Raw genomic sequence first — 19,539 nt, 5'->3', positions numbered from 1 at the left:
TCTGCAACCCCGTTTTGCTGGGATGTATTGGAACAAGTGGTTTGATGAATAGTTCTATGTGCTTCCAAATACTGTAGAAGGTCAAAACTCTGATATTCTCCACCATTGTCACTACGGAGAACCTGAACATGTGCATTGTATTGAGTTGCAACCATTTTATGAAACTTCTGAAACAATAAGTTCACTTCACCTTTGGACTTCATCAAGCACAACCAGGTCATCTTGGTACAATCATCAATAAAAGTAACGTTCAAACCAACGGGATCCACCTAAAGTAATGACTTTGGACGGACCCCAAACATCAGAATGTATAATCATAAAAGGAAGTGGACTTTTATGCAAACATAATGGATATGAAACACAGAGAAGACGAATAGGATGTTTTGATATATAATAATATATATATATAGATCAGAAGAACAAATATATGTTCTATACCGTGGAGAAGACGAACTGGCGGTTTGATCTGGCGATGCGATGATGAAGAAGATCCGGTGACGGCTAATAGTGAAGAAGATCCGGCTTGAGATGGCAGTGGCTCGGAATGGCAGCGACTTGTGATGGCAGTGGCTGCGGCTTGTGATGGGAGATTGGTGGAAGGGATGAGGTGGAGAGGAGAGAGAGATGATTGGGTTAAATTATGAACTGGGATTTGAAAATCAGAATTAGTTGGTCAGAAAACTCATCTTGAGGATAAATTGGGCGATGGTGGATAGTAACAATATTCAATATTAGTGGCTCCATTGTGTTCCAGTAGGGATGGCATGCCTTCTCATTGGACCATGATCTGGAAGTTGGAGGTTTCTTAGTATGCAATTACATCACAGGATCCCATTTTGTTGTTCAAACCTATGAAAAAATGGGAGTCAGAAACTAGTTTTCTAAAGGGACGGACAAAGATGTTGAGTATGGTGACCATATGTGTATGGGTATGGATGGGTCTTTGAATTTCTGTATATGGGTATGCATGGGTCTTTGAATTTCAAAGATAAATTCAAAGAGATTCAAAGGTACGGTTCAATGATGGCTCTGATACCATCTTGAAATTTAGAGAAAGATTACGAGAATTAAAATTATATTCTTCATATTCATTGATGGTGTTAAATTCAATTTATAGAATAGGATTGAACTAAAATAGGTAACTAATTACCAACCACTTAGCCCTAAATCAAGGAGTAAATAATTCAATCCTACAACTGTACTATAAGCATCAAAGCATTAATCACTTCATCATCTGGGATATGGCAACGAAATCAAGTCAACACGACTTAAATTTCAATTTTAAAAGCTTTTGGTCACTCACGAAAACAATTATAATCCAGAGAGAGAGAGAGGGGTACTTGTTGATTTATTTTCTTAAGATCCAAAATCTTCAACATCTTCTTCTCCATATGTGATATTGTCCTTTGCCAAAAGACTGATATTGTTCTTGTTTTTAGAACTTCGTACATACTTGCCATATTGAACTGCAATCACAACCTAAAACCAATTCTTTCACTCCAGTTTGTTGTGGTGGTAATAAACATCTGATCTACAAAAGAAATGAAAGATCATATACCTCTTCTATCCTGTGACAAACTTGCAATCACTTTCTAATTCTCTCTTGTTTTTCCTCCTTATATGGAGGGTATTTATAAGCAATACAAGTAGTTTCAAAATCAGAAACAATGATTGACACCAACTCTGGGAAAGGTTTGATCATTCAATCCAAACATTCAGAGCTTACTAGAACATGGTTGACAGGTCAAACTGTCCCTTTATTGTTAAGCACTTACAGTGGTGTCCGAACAATTGAACCTTAATTACTTGACTAGCCTGTTGCATTCTGGACAACCTTGATTGATCAACCTCTTTTGCCTCAATATATTGTGGTTTTCATCTAAACAATATTTTGACCCATAAACTTCTTGGACATTTGAAAAGCACCCTTTTTCATTAGTGTTGATAGCCCAACAATCAAATAGAAGACTTCTATCACAACATTTACCAAAATGCAATTTGCAGCATATGTCAAGACCTAATTGTCATAAGGTTTGAGTCAATACCAGAGAACCAATATTAATTTGTAGCACTAATTAACAATGCCCTACTACTTCTAGGATTTTAAATCCTGAATTTTCTATATTTCAGGATAGGGAAATTAATGTAGAAAGTGCTGATACGTTACCAGCCTCCCATGAGGATTCCTCAACATTTGAGAACCCCCAAAGGGGCATTGAGCCCCAGCATTGCCAACGTATAATTATCAACAAGATTGTAGAAGAGAAGAATCTGGATCCGCTACGTGACTTCGGTGTGCAAGGAGTTGCAGTGGCATTAGACACTGATTTGGAAAATGGTATCCCTGGTGATGAGCAAGATCTTGCTCAACGCAGACCATACACACTCACTCAAACTCAGGCTCCTATGCCATCCATCTTTCGTTTCCTCTTGGAAGCTTGCAACAATTACACCATTTTTGTCCTTATATTGGCTGCTGTTCTGTCCATTGCCTTTGGGGTCAAGAAGGAAGGGTTGCAGTATTGTTGGTTCGACAGTGCTCTCGTGATTCTCACCATCATCATACTTATTACTTTTCCAGCGATACGCAACTATCGGCATGAAAAAAGATACTGGGAGAAGGCAAATAAGCAAAAGTTGTCAAAGGAGACAGAAATGCAGGTTGATGTGGTGAGAGGGGGAAGCCTCAAGCAGATCTCTATTGCAGACGTTGTTTGTGGTGACATAGTATCATTGAAGAGGGGATATCATGTTCCCGCTGATGGTTTGTTCGTAGCTGGTGAAGCCTTGGAATTAGATGATGGGTTGCAATTAATTGATGATCAAAACCCATTTTTGTCTCATGGTGCCAGAGTGATTAATGGTAATGCTCGAATGATTGTGACATCTGTGGGCACGAATACAGCATGGAGTGAGATGATGAGGACCGCAATGCATTCCTCTACCAAGAAGACTACATTAGAATCCCATCTTGATAAGGTGAGCACTGGCACACATTGGGCAGGGCTTCTCATCTGTATCATTGATCTTGTGGCATTGTTCCTGCGATTTCAACTGGGAAAGATGGATGATGAGAATGGCTACGGAGCTTCCAAGGGGGAACCAACGGCACTTAGAATCTTTGTAAATTCTCTCAAGAGCACAAGAGTTTTGACCTTACTTAGCATATCACTGGTAGGGATGGTGGAAGGAATTCCTTTTGTTATTACTCTTGCCATCACTTACGGGAATTGGAAGGTAGCGTCTGACAAAGTAAGTGAATTGAATTTACAAGCTTCTGTCAATATGGGCTCAATCACTACCATCTGCACTGACAGAATTGGTGGGGTGGAAGTTGACAAATTTTGGATTGGAAAAGAATTCATCAATGAAAGCTTGGAAATATCACCAAACGTTGTTGAAGCCCTGCGCTATGGAATTGGCACATCAACAGAGGCGGCATTGCAATGCTGGGCTGAAGAGAGGTTGGGCATGAGAAAGGAGATTTTGGAGCAAAATTGTTCCATTCTCAAGCAGAATGGATCTAACTACCGTGAAGAACCATGTGGGGTATTGATGGAGAAGAAAGGTAGTGATGGAGGAAAAGAGATGTACTTGCACTGGAAAGGACCTGCGAGGACAATATTGGCCGATTGCTCACATTACTATGACCGTGAAGGGAACAAGCACAACATGGATGAACAGGTCATTGAGCAAGCTGAAAGAGAGATGATGGCATTTGATCTTATGATAGCCTTTTCTTGCAAACCTACTGATGACCAAATACTTGAGGAAAACGACTTAATCTTGATAGGAATGCTGGGTCTGAGAAACACTAAATGGGAAGATACAAGAGAAGCAAGAGAAGCCATTAAAACTTGTAAGGCAGGTAGAGTTAAGATTGTACTGGTCTCAGGAGATGATGTTTCATCACTTGAACCCATTGCTCTGAAGTGTGGATTGCTGACCCCAGGCGGAGATGCATTGGTGCTTACAGGCGAAAAGTTTCGGAACCTCACTGATGAAGGGAGAATGGAGAAGGTTGATCGAATCCGTATTATGGGCAATTCCCTGCCATCTGACAGGCTGCTTTTGATCAAGTGTTTGAGACAAAAAGGTGAGATAGTTGCAGCCATTGGACAGAGAACAAATGATGCTCCGGCACTAAAACAAGCTGACATAGGGCTGGCAATGGGAAGTTGGAGTTCAGAAAAGGTAAAAGAGAGCTCTGACATTATAATTCGGGATGGGAATTTCAGTGTCTTAGTCTCCATATTCAAGAGTGGGCGATGCATTTTTAACAACATACAAAAGTTCATCCAACTCGAGCTCACCATGACAATCTCTGGGGCAGCAATAAACTTAATTGCAATCATATTTTCAGGTGATGCCCCTATAACATCATTAGAATTGATCTGGGTGAACTTAGTTGTGGCCTTCCTTGGTGGCTTGGCGCTGCTGACAGAGCCCCCAACTGAGAAACTAATGACCATGCCACCAAATAGCCCACTAGTAACCTTAGCCATGTGGAGAAACATAGTCACTCAAGCTCTATATCAGATAGGTTTTTCAGTGGCTCTTTTATACAAAGGACAAGCCATTCTGGGCATCAGTGAAAAGGCTGGTAAATCCTTGATTTTCAATAGCTTTGTTATTTGCCAGTTCTTCAACCAATTTAATGCCAGGGAGCAACAGGAGAAGAATGTATTCAAGGGTGTCCTCCAAAACGGCTGGTTTTGGGTGGCTGTCTGTGCTTTTCAAATGTGTCACTTGGTATTTGTTGTGATTGAACAAATTACCATCCACACCGCAAGCCTGAATTGGAAGCTGTGGACTTGCTGTTTTCTGATTGGGATAGTTTCGTGGCCGATCGACTGGGCTGTAAAGTGCGTGTCGATTTTCATTAAAAATGACTGGTCTGGAGGGTGGAACATCAATTGGAATGGCAAGTGCACGTGGGGTTTCATCAGAAAAGGAAGCTCTATGAGATCACCTTTGCTCCCTCAGAATTCGGTTAGTATGACAACCTCTGCTGCACTCTCAGAGTCTGCTTGAATTCCCACTTTAGTATCCACTCAGAATCTACAGGGTAGGAGTAGAATGTTCAGTCTTAAAATGACACCATCTGCTCTCTTACATAGGATTTGCTTGAATTTCTCACTTCATCCCTATTTTAGTACCAATCTTGTAAGATTGTTCCGTTGTGACTTGGAGGTATGCACTCATACTTAGCGGCAGCAGGTGTCTTAGTGTTGTAAAAATGTATCTTAAGATGTTGTTTTGTTCCTTAAATTAAGAACTTCAGAACCATGTCAATTATATATTATATCCACTGTTAACAGATTTTGTGCTTTCAAGTCTCAAGTTCATAATTTCAGTTTCTTTCTCTCTATAATTACTCAGCAACCAAACCAAGCATGACCAAATATAACAAGGAAAACAAAATTTAACATGCTGCAAAAGAGAATAGATCGAGAAATATATTAATTAGCTTTTCGTGTTACATAATTGTCAATATATATAGGTAGTGCGTATATACCACATACGTGTTTTCTTCTCCAGTGTGTAAACAATTAGGAACTTGCAAAGTATGTCATCAACATCAAACCAAAAATATAGAAAGTAATTTAAACAATCGATTATGATACAAAGCGTGTGCGCACTTACCTCAGCATGTACGCGTGAAGAATCGCAAGAATCCATTGATGGAATGAGAAAATATAGAGTGATACAATGCAGAAAGTGAAGTCAAGCTTGAGTCGTCTCTTGTGCTTTTTGCAAGTAGCAATTATGCAATCAATCCACAAATGTGGACAAGTTGACTACAGACTGTCAGGGACTATATATATATATATATATATATATATATATATATATATATCAAGTTTGCTTATCAGAGTGGTCTACAATCAATCTACTTCTTGTTATGTCACGTGTATGTCACGTGCGTTCAAAGGCATTAATTTGGGGGGAAAAAACAGGGCATTTTTTTTTCCATTTAAATATGGTTTTCGTTATAGTGCATTTTAGTAAACAATTATTGATAATAACTGTGATGATTATTTTTTGGATGGCCGTTATTTATATTTTGAGGAACTCGTGAATAGTTTGTAAACCTTTTTTTTTTTTTTTGTGAGCATATTTAGCATTATTTTGTGTTTCTGAAAAAATATTTTCAAATTAGACCGGGCATATTCAAATTATTTACAGTACTGATATCTATTTATTGACATTGGTATGGCTATCCTTCTTTTCTTCTGTTTTTTTTTTCTTTTTCACCATCCTGGCGCAAGCTCTCACACACCCAGCTTTTTTTTTTCTTTTTTTTTTTTTTTTTTTTGAAATTTTAAGCAAATTGTATAAATGAAAAAGGTTTACAATAAAGGCCTTCGGCCAAAACAGCCCTGAGAGGGCAAACAAAGCCCATAGGCTACCAACCCTTAGCTATGAAGAGCTAACCCAGAGCTTAAGCTAAAGCCAAAGCCCAACCGAAAGAACAAAAGATCTTCAGATAACAGTGACTTAAACTCTCAAATTACAAATACCATTAAATTATTGAATAGTTTGGTTACTTTGGTATGGTCCTAGTTATGCTTACTTGTGTGATATTGTATAAAATAATACAATTTATTATTATTATTATTTTTTTTTGAGGCAATTGATAATAAATATCTAAAAAATCATACATAACATTATAACATTAATGTTATGTTTTTTTTCCTTTAAACAACTATATATATATATATATATATATATGTAAATAGTACATGAAGGGCCTTCGGCCAGAACAAGCCAACCATATAGAGCGAAACAAAAGAGGAGCAAACAGCCCAAATTTGGCCACAACACTATGCCTTTGCCCATTACAGTCGGCCCATAACTAACAAATAACCTAATTTAAAAGGAACCAACATAGCGAAAGGGTGTTCTATAGTTTATTAGTTTAGTTTGGCAACCTCTTTTCATGGAGGTCTGTCATATCATTCCATGCTGGTGATTCTGGCATTAAATCTAAACTGTTGTAGTTATAACTTTGCTAACATTTAATTAATCAGTTATTTGTGCTTTTATTAAGATAGTGAATCTCTCTCTCTTCTGATTTGCTCAATTAATTATCAATTTATTTTGCAGTCACCTTACATTGGCCTGCCTTGAGTAAATTTGGACTGCAAGGAGTGGTTTTAACCGCAAAATACACTGAGTAGTTTTTGGCCATAATTGTCACTTTTTTCTTTTATCGCTTCACTATTTTAAAATATGAAAAATAAGTTTCAGATCATATTAATTTAGCAAATAAAAAGGACACGCTATTCCAAAATAAAAATTATTAATAGAACTTTTTTTTTTTTTTTTCAAAAATGGTGAATAAAATAGATAAAATTATGACTAATAGTCCCAAAAATAAAAAATGTAAAAGATGTATGTGATGGCAAACACCTTATGAGCATGAGGTGGCGGTTACTGATTTGCCAAATTTTTAACCCGAATCAGAACGGTCGAATGACTGTGAACTTTAAAGAAGGGAGTATATTATATTACTCCTATAATGTTATTTATATCATATATATATATATACTCGTACTACAGAAACAGAATTTGTTTGACACCTTGTGAATTGAATTGAGATCATTTATTACATGGTACAATGAAGTTGCGTGTACAAAACCAACGCTGGTAGGTGACGATTATATTATATATATATATATACACACACAAACACATCTATATATTTGTACGAGTGTATCTATATTTTACAGTTACGTTTGTGTTTTTGTTCACTCGCTTATTCTCCGGCTTAAGATCACCATAATCACAGGTAGGTCTTCCTTCCCAATCCTATCACCAATCTATTCATACAAAATCACAATATATATGCGTTGGTAGATGATGTTGCTCCATTAAAAGTCATTTCTTGATCCATGTCATAAGAAATTAATGTACGGCCTTTTATTAGATTCCAAATATCATTTCGTTTTCTCTTTTGTATTAGAAGTTCAAAAAAATTTCGACCATCAATTTCTTTTAGCCATTGTATGAATACCTATATATATATATGATCAGTTGATTGCAGGGCTTTAGCGTTATGGTTTTCTTATTCCTTCCCTTTCCTTTCAATGTTCTGTAAAGGCTCAAGCCGCTCAACTGCAAATGCATATACATATATATATAATCAATAGCGTGCTTTGGGTTCGAACCCATGTCCACACGCTAACTTTCGACATAGATTGGAACAAAGTGACTGCTTTGGGTTATTCCTTCCATTATTCTACTTTTCAATTTGGATTAAGATTATAATCAATAAAAGACAAACCTAACTTTCGACATAGATTGGAACAAAGTGACTGCTTTGGGTTCGAACCCATGTCCACACGCTACCTAGGTTATATATATATATATTGAGTCTTGAAACTGTTGTTTTCGATACTGAAATTGCACAAAGCCGCTGTTGTTGTTTGGCCAGAGATGTTCTTATGGGATATTTTGTCATTTTATTATCTCTTCTAATCCTTACTTTCAATTATATGTTTAAAAGAGGTGTTTTATTGTTTATAAAATCTAAAAATAAAAATAGAAAGAAGATCTATATCTGTTCTAAATTTTGCTTGATTTTTTTGAACCAACTGAAGTGCTTACTCAACTTTGATTGGATGCAGCAAAATCTTTTTAGTTGAAGTAGATTTTCCTTGGATATATTTTGGGAGAATTGGATTAAAATAGAGTAAAGAATCTGCTCTCTCGTCTGTTTTGCTAGGGAAGATTAGCTCTTGGATAGAGCAAAGGTCTCGAGCTTTGATTTCGCTAAATCCTAACCCAACTGATTTTACTTCGAAAATTGAACTCTTAGCTGTGCTTTATTGGTATCACTAAGGAGGTGATGACATCTTCTGATTTTAACTCCATTTATCTAAGAATTTATTAGTCAATGATTCTATAGAGCATTCTATGCAGCTTGATATGATGTTTTTTCCTATAATATATTCAACTTAATTTTTATGATCAAGTGCCATTGGATTTTTCAGATCAGAAGAAGCTGTAAAAGCAATCAGCATTAGGACTATCTTTTTGCATCTTCAAAATTTTAAAGTATAATCAAAGGTTTGAATGTTGATTGATTCATTTCACTGTATATAATTGTCAGTAAAGAAGTCATGATTGGTTGATTAGTGTAATATGGATAGTCAATTTACCTTGCGGTTTTTGCTTCTGATGGTTGTTTCAATTTATAATTGGAGCTTAGCAAAAAAAAAAATAATAATAATAAATCAACAATGACTGGAAATTATTTTAAGTTTGTTAGGAATGTTTCAGAAGAACAGAGAATCTCATCGTAATTAGTACACACCCAGAAACTCATCTTTCTTCTGTATTTATCCATGGACCATGGCAACAATTTCCTTTGTAGATAAGTAATAATGGACCATGGCACCCAGAAACTACTTTTAGAGTGTATGATGAAGCAGTTGACAGTATATGCCATACTTTAGGGTTTTGAAATGTTGATTACTCCTCTTTTAGTGCATGAAGTATTGGTTTTTGTAGTGATTCCAGTGAATGAAGGAAAATTAAAAATTGATTATTTCACGATTGCAGAAGAATTTGCTCAAATTGAAGCCAGATCACGAATTTATTGAACGTGCATAAGCGATTTTCAAATGACAGTTGAAGAAGTTTCAGAAAGACCTGAGTGGCACACTCTGCAGAGGGAGCAAGAAAGAGAACGACGGCGTATGCGGGACAGACAAAGAAGACAATCCATGAGTCTTGAACAGAGGGAAAAACATCTTGCTAGACGCCGTAGAAATTATCAACTACGTAGACAAAGAGCCGAAAATGCCCAATTGGATTCTCGGCATGTAAAAACAAGTATAGCAGCTAGAGGTGAACTAAAGACACAGAATGAAAATCAAGCGTTAGTTGCTGATTTGGAACTTAGTGTCCAGTGTGACGTTGTAGCGCATGTTGGATTTGACAGTGGACAAGAGACTCTAAATGCATCAGCTACAAAATCTGAGGGTAAACTCATCATGCATTTTGTATTTGGAAAATGTATAAAGTTCTATAAGGCAGTTAAAAACAGCACGAGTATGTAGATTTACTATTTCTTTGTGACTACATATGATAGGCGCGGAAGGTGGAGGTCAAAATTCAGCTAAACTCCCTCAAAGGTTACGTCTCAGTAAAATTAGACATCTTGCAAGATTATTGAATACTCCTGTGGGTAGGCTTGGTGCCACTCACCAAATTGGAGCAGATGTTGCAGCAAAGGAAAATGCAAGAACAAACTGTAAGTTTAGTTCTGATTTTTGTCCATGTACAGTTCAATGAAATTCTTTTTAGCAACATGAGATTTACAGGGTAGCAATGATTAATTTTTTAGAAGTAAACATATCCTAAAAAAGCAGCAAAGCTGGGTGCACAAATGCACACAGGAAGTAGCTCATGAGGAAAAATCACTAAACTATACTCTCATCTCAACAACAACTCTGCAAAAGAATCCATCAGCGAAGAGGAGTTACCAACAACAACACCAAGTCTTTTCCCAATTACCTGGGGTTGGCCAATAGAGTTCCCAGTAATCCAAAAAATTGGGAGCTCAGGACATGAAGCCTAAAATGCTCCACCAAAGATAAAAGGGAATCACCCTCCAAACTTCTCTAACTCGACATTCTCTCTAGCTAGCAAGCACTAAATTCAACTCATTTAGGCTTCTCATCTGGTTGGCTCCGTAGAGGAGCAAAAAGAAGTGCTAGAGATCTCTTGCCACCAGAAGTACAACAAAAAGATGACCAACTGATCAACTAATTTCGCCCCTGTTGCAAATGTAGCACCAATTAACAATATTTTTTCTTCTCTTCGAGAGGTCAAAAGGGTTGCCACCTATCCAAAGAAAGTGACCTCGGGAGGAGCTTCTTTTGAGCCACATTGCCTTAGTGAGAATCCCTGGCGGTTTTCTCCTTGAAGCACCCTGTCACAAATCTCACCTCAAAAATGCCTTCGATCTGACCCATCTCAACTCATCTGCCCCATCCCAATATCACCTGTTGGCCATATAAAATAACATAAAAGTATTTTCTCCATCCATTACTGTCATCGTTTCTGTAAAAATTGCACCAGCCCTCACGGCGAGCAGGCTTCACACAGCCGTGGTCGTCCTCAGCTAGTGAGATTCTGATGGCAAACACAATCTACTCTTTTCCTTCTCAGCACCAGGAACAGCCATTTGAAATGATCACTGATGCAGCAGCAACAAGCATCCTCACTCGTCTGCTCCACCTTCATCACACTTTACTTGCTTCCAAAACTGAAGGAAGAATAAATAGGAGCAGAAAATCTGGAAGCTTGGATACCACTACTCCAATCCCTACTGGTCAGCTTTGCCACCTGGTTCAAAAAAGAGATAGATCTATCAAACTTGCAGATCAAACATGAACTAAGAAAGCTTTTCCTCGCCTCAACTCCGTCCTTTGATGCTGTTAGGCAAAGTTTCTTTCCTTGCCCATCCACCACTTTCTTGGCCACCAGTGGGTTTTGCCAACAAGGCTGGGGCTTCTAAGTATGACCACTCTTGAGTTCTGAAAATCTTAAACTACTACTGGTATCATTATTGTCAGCTACTGACCCCACCCGTACAATTAACATTAAAACATATAATCATCAAATTGTCACCAGTCCAACCTTTCTTTTTTGATGTGGTTTGAGTCATACAAGTTCAAGTAGGGACCATAAATAATGATAATGTAGATAAAACCAATTTATATATGTGTGTGTGTGTGTGTGTATATTCTCCTTTCTTTTATATTATAAGTCTACAAGTTGGAGGCTTTGGTCCAGGTAGATCAAGAAGTGTTAGATTAGTTCATGTGAAACGTCTTGCGCGGGCTTTAAATTCTAGTATGAAAGAGACTGCCAATCAGAACCATTTAAGTGAAACTCAAGGTATGAGTCCTATATGTTAAATTTATAAAGGTGGAATTTTATCTCATCTGTCATATCTTTCTGTGTTTGCCACAAGTTTTTGCTAATTGTTGATCCTTTGATCCAGTGGAAAGGAGTCTGCCACAAGGAGAGATTTAGTTTTTGAGTAGTGATGTGCTGAAATATGCAGTCAGAAAAATGTTAAAGGTGAAAATCATTGGGTTTATGCTGTTAGTAATAAGTAGTAGTTTCTGATTTGTTTGAATAAAAAATTACTTGCCAAAAAAAAAAGGGATTTCATGTCATAGTTGATGTAATATGAAAATTTTCTCCATGTAGAGAGTAAAATATGTTTCTGGTATTATATTTCAGGATAAAGGTTGAGCTACAAAAGAGACTACTTTAAATCAAACTTATGGCCAAAGACATTTACCATCACGCATCCTCACAATATTGGTTTTGAGATATGTAAGTCAAAAACAGATGTTTGTACGTATTATTGACTTTTTAAGCTGGAATATTTTCCCATGTGCTACTAGCACATTTGTAGAAGATTATCAGGTCTTTGGAAATCATGTTTACTAGAACTTATTTCAAATTTTAATTTGTTTATTTTCATCCACTACCATGTTGCTGTTTTTATTATTTCACTCAGACCACCAGCCAATTCTTGTATGAAGTTAAGCTTTTTTTAGACTTTTCTTCTCAATTGTTCTTATTTTTGTTGACTTCTTGATAAGAGATATATTTTGTTCAAAGATAGACAGAGGATATACACGGTTCAAAGCAGATGGCCCACTCTTTACGGCCATTCCTAGTGGAAGATAAGACATCGGTAGGCTGGTAGCTCAAATTCTGTCTTTCCTTCTAAAAGTTATAGATTCAGACCATATATTTATGATGTAATATCCTACTTTAATTTCCAAGTTGATGAAGTGAATGTTTAAAGGTAATCGTTTTTTGCTTCTCAAAAAAGGCCTAAGGTAATCGTTTTTTGCTTCTCAAAAAAGGCCTAAGAGATCATTCTTATCCCCAAAATTTGAAAGTTCTGGTTTGTGGGAAATTTGAAGGATGGTCTTGGAAATTTTGGAAATATATGCTGTTTGAAGAGTGTAAAGAATTTGACATGCATTTTATATAACAGTATAACTCATTTGACGAATTTATTATTTAGTATCTTGAATTTGTTTTTAAAATGGTCAGGAGCAACAAAAACGACTGACCAATCTAGCAAGGAGTTGTAACTAATTGTTCTTACTGTAATATTTGATGGGGAGTGAAAATAGAAGTTACGAAAATAGACATGATGGTGGCTGAGGAGTGAAGGGTTGTTGAATTGGTCCCAACGTCTCAATATTGAACCGCTTGCTGCTTTTATGCCATTGTTTTCTCATTTTAATGTCGTATTTTGACTGACTTGATCTAATTTGTAGATTGGCTTTTTCAGTATTGGTACCTATAACTAATTATGTGACTCTTGCTTTGAACTGAATTAGTTTGGTTGTTTTATGACTGCAGGACAAAGAGAGTCAAACTTGCATACGAGGGAAGAGTAATTCGGGGTGATTAATTGTTCTGAGGAGGGGTAGAAATGTTTTAGGTTTACTTGATAGTGCAAAAAGCTTAATAATAAAGCTGATTTTTTTTTTTTTGTTTAAATATTCTTCACCGAAAAGATTAATCAAGACCCTTGATGTTGGGCTATAGCTGAGCAAATTTTGGATGCATTGTCAATATGTGTTTAGTGGCACACAGAAATGAGAAATTTTACCCACTTTATTCTTGGTTTGTTGATTATTTCCATTTTCGTACCTGTTATGATTCTTCCTTTTTTGTAGCCTCCACTGTAGTGAGGTGGATGTGGGTATATATTATATAAGGGTGCAAGCTCTGTATGCAATTGTAATTTTTAGCCATGTCCATACACAATCATTGTCAGCTGGAAAGCTCTCTCTATTAGAGTTTGGTAGATAAATTGTAGGAGCTTTCTTCCTACTTCTTAGAAACTATTGTTTCGTTCTGGTTTTAATTTGTATTAATCAAAAAATTGTGTGTTTTTACCTCCATAATCATAAATATTCTATCATATCAATGATTGAAGTAATGCAAATGAACAAATATCTGCTTTTCGCCCTGAAAGATGGCCCGTGGATTAATTTTTAATGGCCTCTGATATCTTAATTAATGTGAAAATCATTGAACTTGGTTTTTCTATAGATGTTTGGTTATAAATGCAAATACTTTTTGCTCTCTCTCTCTCATGATCCATGTCTCTGTTATAAATGTCTACTTAATTTTAGATTGCATTCTGCATTACATTTTTTCAGAAAGGTACAGCAGGAGAACATGACTTGTAATTTGTACAACTACACTAATTTTATATTTGTTTTCCTAAATGAATCCAAGGGATACATACAGGTTTCACTCTAAATTCTAACCTCCTGTGTATCATAATGAGGAAAAAAATAGATCAGGCCTGAGAAACATCAATATACTCTGAAACTGGGAGAGCATTTGCTTTCATTGAGAGTCGAACTCAAGACCTCCCGCTTACTAAACGGGTGCTCTAACCAACTGAGCTATGAAAGCTTGTTGGCGAAGTGTCGTACTAAGAAAGTCTAGTTCGCTGTGTCCTGTGTCCTTTGTATTTAGTACTGTAAGTAAGTTTGGTTACTCCACAGGAACTCCCAAAAATCATTTTTCCCTCAACTTCCACATCTGTTTGGTTACTTCAATTGATCTAGGACAATGAATTTGCTGTGGTAACACACAAGCAAATGATTTTCAACACTTTAATTTATGACAAGCCACCCTTCCACATCTGTTTTTTTTATTTTCTTTTTTTTTTGAAAAATCAAATAAAAAGAGGGAAAAAATAGCATATATCTGTTAATTTGCAACACTTAAATCATTGATATCTTAGAATTCCATCCTTGTTTATAGAGGTAATTAAAAACTTGTAATAATTGGACATAACCAAATCAATATAGATACTAACAATTAGAGGAAATCAATCATACACACTGTTTAGAATAGTAGAGACAAAATTCAAGTCATATTAGATAAGTAGGAACCCACAATTTATCTACCAAACAGGGGAAGCCTCCTTACATATTTTTAGCTACAAAACCAGAAAACATTTTGCACAAATCTTTAATTGCACCCCTTACACAAAGCTCATCATCCTAACCGTGAACAAAAAGGCAACAAAATTGCACTTTACCCTAACTAAACAAAAAAGAAACATAATAAAACATCAACAAGAATGAATTTCATATATAATCAACACTCTCTCATTCATAAATAAGACTTTGCCTTCACAGATCCCCTCTAATCAGTTCAACCACATATTTTCCAGGCTTACGGTACTGAAGAGTTGACAAATGTGGTTGGAGGGCCCTTGCAAGAGATTTATAAAGATCTATATCGACAACCTGCAAAGGAAAACAGAGCAAAACAGAACATAGTTAATTATATTCCACAAACAAACATATATAACCAAATATTTGTATATGTCATCAAAGTGTAAGTTGCTAGTTTCCTTATGAAAAAAGCAAATAAGAAATGGAGACTCACCTTTGTGGTCTTTAAAGCTGTTTGGATCACATAATTACCAAATTGATCTCGAGCAAGTTCTAGAAGTCTGTTGCTCTTTATAAGCTCTTCAACCACATAACACATCCCTTCTCTGGACAATCTTATGCATTTCTCAACTACGTGGCTGCCAGTTTGGGTCGTTGAGAGCTGTATATAGTTGCCTCGGAGACGAGTGCAAATATCAAGAGTAAGATCATGGTTATGGAGTCCTAGGACATGTTGCACCACAAAGTTCCTGGACAAATCAAGACCATCAACAACACAAATGGGTTTAGTTTACCTAAACAACACGATTACATGATTGCATGAAAATTAAGCGGTCTTGCTTCTAGGATATGGAATCATGAGATTTATACGTACCCTGAAGGATCATACGAAAGGGAAACCGAGTTACTCGAGATAATGCTTAGGAGGTTCTGTCTGTGATCACCTGTTATGCAATTAATGCAATCATTCAGGGATACACATCCCTCTGGGTGTGTAGCCAATGACATACAATTCCTTATAGCTTCTCCGTATAATACCTGAGATCATATGATTGTTATGAATTCATGATACTGCAAGATCGTAAATAAAAGCTTAATTTTCAACTTCAATTGCATATTGTTTTGTGAATTTTGATTTGGCCAGTTTATAGTTAACTGCATATAGTGGAAAATTCAGGGAAACAGAGGAGAATAAAATTACCTCATTCGTCTTATAATCCAATCCAACGAAACACTGAGTAATAACACGCCTGCCTGTTTTGTTGATCATCAATTCAAAAAATCCGGAAGATAGAGCTGCTGTCATCTTGAAGGCCGAGGGTGACTTCTTCAGCTGTTTGATGAGTTTCAGAATTGAATACGAGCTGTTAAACAAGTTATGCCATTAGTCAAGCTCAATATAATAAGCATGTTAAAATAAACACCCCCCCCCCCCCCCCCCCCCCCCCCCCCCCAAAAAAAAAAAAAAAAACCAACTGTTTAGGATATGTATACTCACCCATATTGATTTAATGCTGCCTCCTTAAGTGAATAGGGTTGTAAGAAAATTTTTTCCACAATCAATTGCAACTGCATTTTGCCTGTGTATGCTTCCACTAATTTGTCAAAGACATGATGTCCTTGCTGGTCCATCATCAGCTCAAACATAGAGTCAAGTACGTTCATAAGTATCAAATCTGCATAAGAACTGTTAAGTTTCAAAAGATCCTGCAACTGTCTGGAGCATTCTTTATCTTTAGCCAACGTGATTATGTTGTATCCAAGCCAAGCCAAATCAGGTCTTGGTTCACACCGGTCTCCAACATAATTCTTCTGATTCGTTGAACCATAGTACTCGCCATTATCGAAATAACCAGTACCATAGCTTGTAGTAGCACCAAATTGATGATGAGTAGCACTACTACTGGCAGACAAATTTTGAGTTTCTGGATAAAAATACTGATTCCCACTCATCATATAATTATTTCCCCTCCCTGAGACAGTACTGGCTCCAACATTCACAGCAGAATTCTGGTTCCAAAGCAGAGCACCTTGTCCTACAAATATAACCAACAAAGAAAATTGAACTATCATATGTACATATTTAATATAGGATAACCAACAAAGAAAATTAAACTATTATATCTACATATTTAATATAGGATAAAGTGAAATAAACCCTCCTGAACTATCAGCTAATAACGCAAAACTCCCTGAACTAAGTATTACCTCCTGGAATATTTAAAAAGTACAGGCACCGAGGTTACCAGAGATACAAGATTACCATAGTCTCTCACAAGCACTCCATCGTATTGAAAACTAAAACAATTACTCAATCGAACCCTACAAACTCACTGCCGCCACCGTCATCGAAGAGTTGAATGGTTTAAGTGGGAAGAGAGTATAAATCAGGGGCTGTATTGCACTTTACCCTTTAATATATTCAAATTCTTACATATATATAATAAATATATTCAAATTCTTACATATATATAATAACTATGTATTTAGAGATATAAAATATGTTACCAATTACTAAAGAACTTATAAGTATTGATATTAGGAATTACCATGTGCATTGCTAGGATTTTGATGATATTCCCAGATACTATCCTGAGCAGTTGATGGCAATGCAAAGAATTGTTGTTTGTCAGCATCTGAATTGGAAGACCAATTATCAGAGCTTCTTATGGAACGTGTATCCACCACTTCCCTTTGAATTTGATCTGCAGAGGTGTTAGAAGATGAGCCTCCTGCAGTGCCATTGACGACAATATTGTTGCCCTCATCAGAAATAATTTTATTATTAATTACATGCCGATTACACGCCCTAATTACTTCACCATCTTTCTCAAGGGCAAGATTGAGAAACGAACTACTGAGAAGATCTTCTTCTTCAAAGGAAGAAGTAATAAGGGTTCTTGAATTGATTGGAGATTCACAAGTTGAACCCCACATGCTCTAACTCTGAACAATCAAACTTTGCAAGAACAAGAAGAATAGGCCTACAAGCTAAAGTAGCAACAAACAAGAAGAGGAAGACAAGGAAAGTTTTCTAAGAATGTAGTGGCATCATTTATTTATAGGAGAATGCAATGCAGTTGGAAACTGACTAGGAGAAGAGTGGTTTTCAAGTTAGACTAGGAACATCGACTTAATTGGATTTTAATAGAACAAGAATTAAAACATCGATGGGTGTTCGTTCTACCTGTAACTTGTAAAAACACGATGAATTGGAAAACCAAGTAGTTAGTTACATGGAATTAATAATTAGAAAATAAAATAGGTTTTTTTAAAGGCAATCCTAAAGAAACAAGACTTGTTTCCCAAGTTCCATCAACAAGGAAGGTTTCCTTTTTCAGAGTGAGACCGTCTAGTTTCCTTTTGTAATGTTTTTGACTTTATTTATATATATATTAAAGTCCACATGAATTATAAGTCAATATAATGACTTAAGAGTCATTACAGGCTCATTGTCCTCTTCCTCTCTGTGTATCACTCTCTCTCTCTCTCTCTCTCATCTAGTAGCTCTCTTTTCTTTTTCTTTTTTGTTCTTCAAAACTTCAAGACTTGATTTCTTCCTCATTTCTTAGTAGATTAAGGTGCCGTTTGAGACAAAATGAAACCCACTACAAGCTCTACGCATCCATACGAACAATTCCAGATTTATTGCCCTCCTTGGAGTTCGAAATTCAAGACCCATTTTAAGGGTTCTGTGCAAATTTGAGGTAGGGGTTCTTGATTCCCGTTTTTCTTGCTCCTATGTGAATTACTCCTCCTAAATTGTTGTAAAGCATGCTTGATTATGAATTAGTTGTCTTGTGGATGATGTAGATGTTATATGAGAAGTTGTAATTAAATAGGCTATGTGAATTGTAGGTGAATGTGTTTATTTGGTTAATTTCTAGTCTAATAATTGATATAACATGTCTATATTGTTGTAAAATTTGTTAGAAATGATATGTGATGGCATGTGTAATTTTTCCTCAATATTTGTAGAGTATGTTCAAATGTGAAATATAAAATGCCTTAATTCTATGGCATTGTGAAAGCAAGACATACATGCATACTATGGGTCATGATTGGGAAGATTGTTTTGAAATGAAAAAGGGGAATTTTGGGAAAGTGTTTGATGAAAAATGTTTTATGAAAACCCGGTCGCCGCGGGGGTACCAAAGGGCCGGAGTGTTAATATAGCCTAGAGGGAACTAGGGAGTCGCCCTAGCGTGGTTAAGCTAGCTGGGCCCCATAATGACGCCGCGAGGGTACCAAGGGTCAGGGACACTAGCCAATCCTTTTCTCGTGTTGCTGCGGGGTCACCAAAGGGCGGGTTATATTAACAGTTTGAAAGTGATGATTTTTTAGATGTGAAAATGGGGAGCGACATCGACATGCATTGCATTCCCATTACATTATATTATTTATATTTGAGTTGATTTTTAAGTGATATGATCCCGGTATAGTATGAACCCTATTCCAATTGCTCTATTCTTTGGTTGAATTCACTGGGACATAAGAGGCGTGTCTTAAGTGCTACCTACTGAGCTTTATGCTCACCCTATTATTTAATTAAAAAAATTCA

General features: G+C 36.4%; 2 protein-coding genes, 1 long non-coding RNA gene and 1 other non-coding gene across 4 annotated transcripts; 3 read left to right on the top strand and 1 right to left on the bottom strand.

Annotated features, from left to right (window-relative positions):
- The first annotated feature begins 560 nt into the window (after window positions 1–560).
- On the top strand, window positions 561–5,325 carry LOC132282296 (putative calcium-transporting ATPase 13, plasma membrane-type). The gene is made up of 2 exons (XM_059783917.1): window positions 561–632; window positions 2,131–5,325. Exons 1-2 carry the CDS (start codon window positions 561–563, stop codon window positions 5,032–5,034), a joined length of 2,976 nt encoding a protein of 991 aa, XP_059639900.1. The 3' UTR covers window positions 5,035–5,325.
- A 4,260-nt stretch (window positions 5,326–9,585) lies between these two features.
- LOC132282289 (uncharacterized) lies at window positions 9,586–11,409 on the top strand. The gene is made up of 3 exons (XM_059783906.1): window positions 9,586–9,993; window positions 10,103–10,264; window positions 11,111–11,409. The coding sequence occupies exons 1-3, from the start codon at window positions 9,633–9,635 to the stop codon at window positions 11,407–11,409; spliced, it is 822 nt and encodes a 273-aa protein (XP_059639889.1). The 5' UTR covers window positions 9,586–9,632.
- A 407-nt stretch (window positions 11,410–11,816) lies between these two features.
- LOC132271809 (uncharacterized) lies at window positions 11,817–13,723 on the top strand. The gene is made up of 4 exons (XR_009469849.1): window positions 11,817–11,916; window positions 12,023–12,102; window positions 12,268–12,363; window positions 13,414–13,723. It is a non-coding gene; the product is annotated as an uncharacterized LOC132271809 (long non-coding RNA).
- A 687-nt stretch (window positions 13,724–14,410) lies between these two features.
- Window positions 14,411–14,484, bottom strand: TRNAT-AGU (transfer RNA threonine (anticodon AGU)). Its single transcript has one exon. It is a non-coding gene; the product is annotated as a tRNA-Thr (tRNA).
- Window positions 14,485–19,539: the final 5,055 nt, after the last annotated feature.

The sequence above is a fragment of the Cornus florida genome, unplaced genomic scaffold, assembly GCF_030987335.1.
Source record: "Cornus florida cultivar Cherokee Brave unplaced genomic scaffold, ASM3098733v1 CherokeeBrave_3.0.0_Hap2_Chr01, whole genome shotgun sequence".
Taxonomy (NCBI): Eukaryota; Viridiplantae; Streptophyta; class Magnoliopsida; order Cornales; family Cornaceae; genus Cornus; species Cornus florida.
The sequence above is the reverse complement of the archived record's forward strand: the minus strand, read 5'-3'. Positions and strand labels throughout refer to the sequence as shown.

Bases quoted from the DNA above. Each gene is read 5' to 3' on its own strand.
- LOC132282296 (XM_059783917.1), top strand. From the start codon at position 561: ATGGCAGTGGCTGCGGCTTGTGATGGGAGATTGGTGGAAGGGATGAGG. The intron at 633-2,130 runs GTTAAATTATGA...TCTATATTTCAG, and splicing joins GAGGAGAGAGAGATGATTGG to GATAGGGAAATTAATGTAGA.
- LOC132282289 (XM_059783906.1), top strand. From the start codon at position 9,633: ATGACAGTTGAAGAAGTTTCAGAAAGACCTGAGTGGCACACTCTGCAG. The intron at 9,994-10,102 runs GTAAACTCATCA...TACATATGATAG, and splicing joins ATCAGCTACAAAATCTGAGG to GCGCGGAAGGTGGAGGTCAA. The intron at 10,265-11,110 runs GTAAGTTTAGTT...CACGGCGAGCAG, and splicing joins GGAAAATGCAAGAACAAACT to GCTTCACACAGCCGTGGTCG.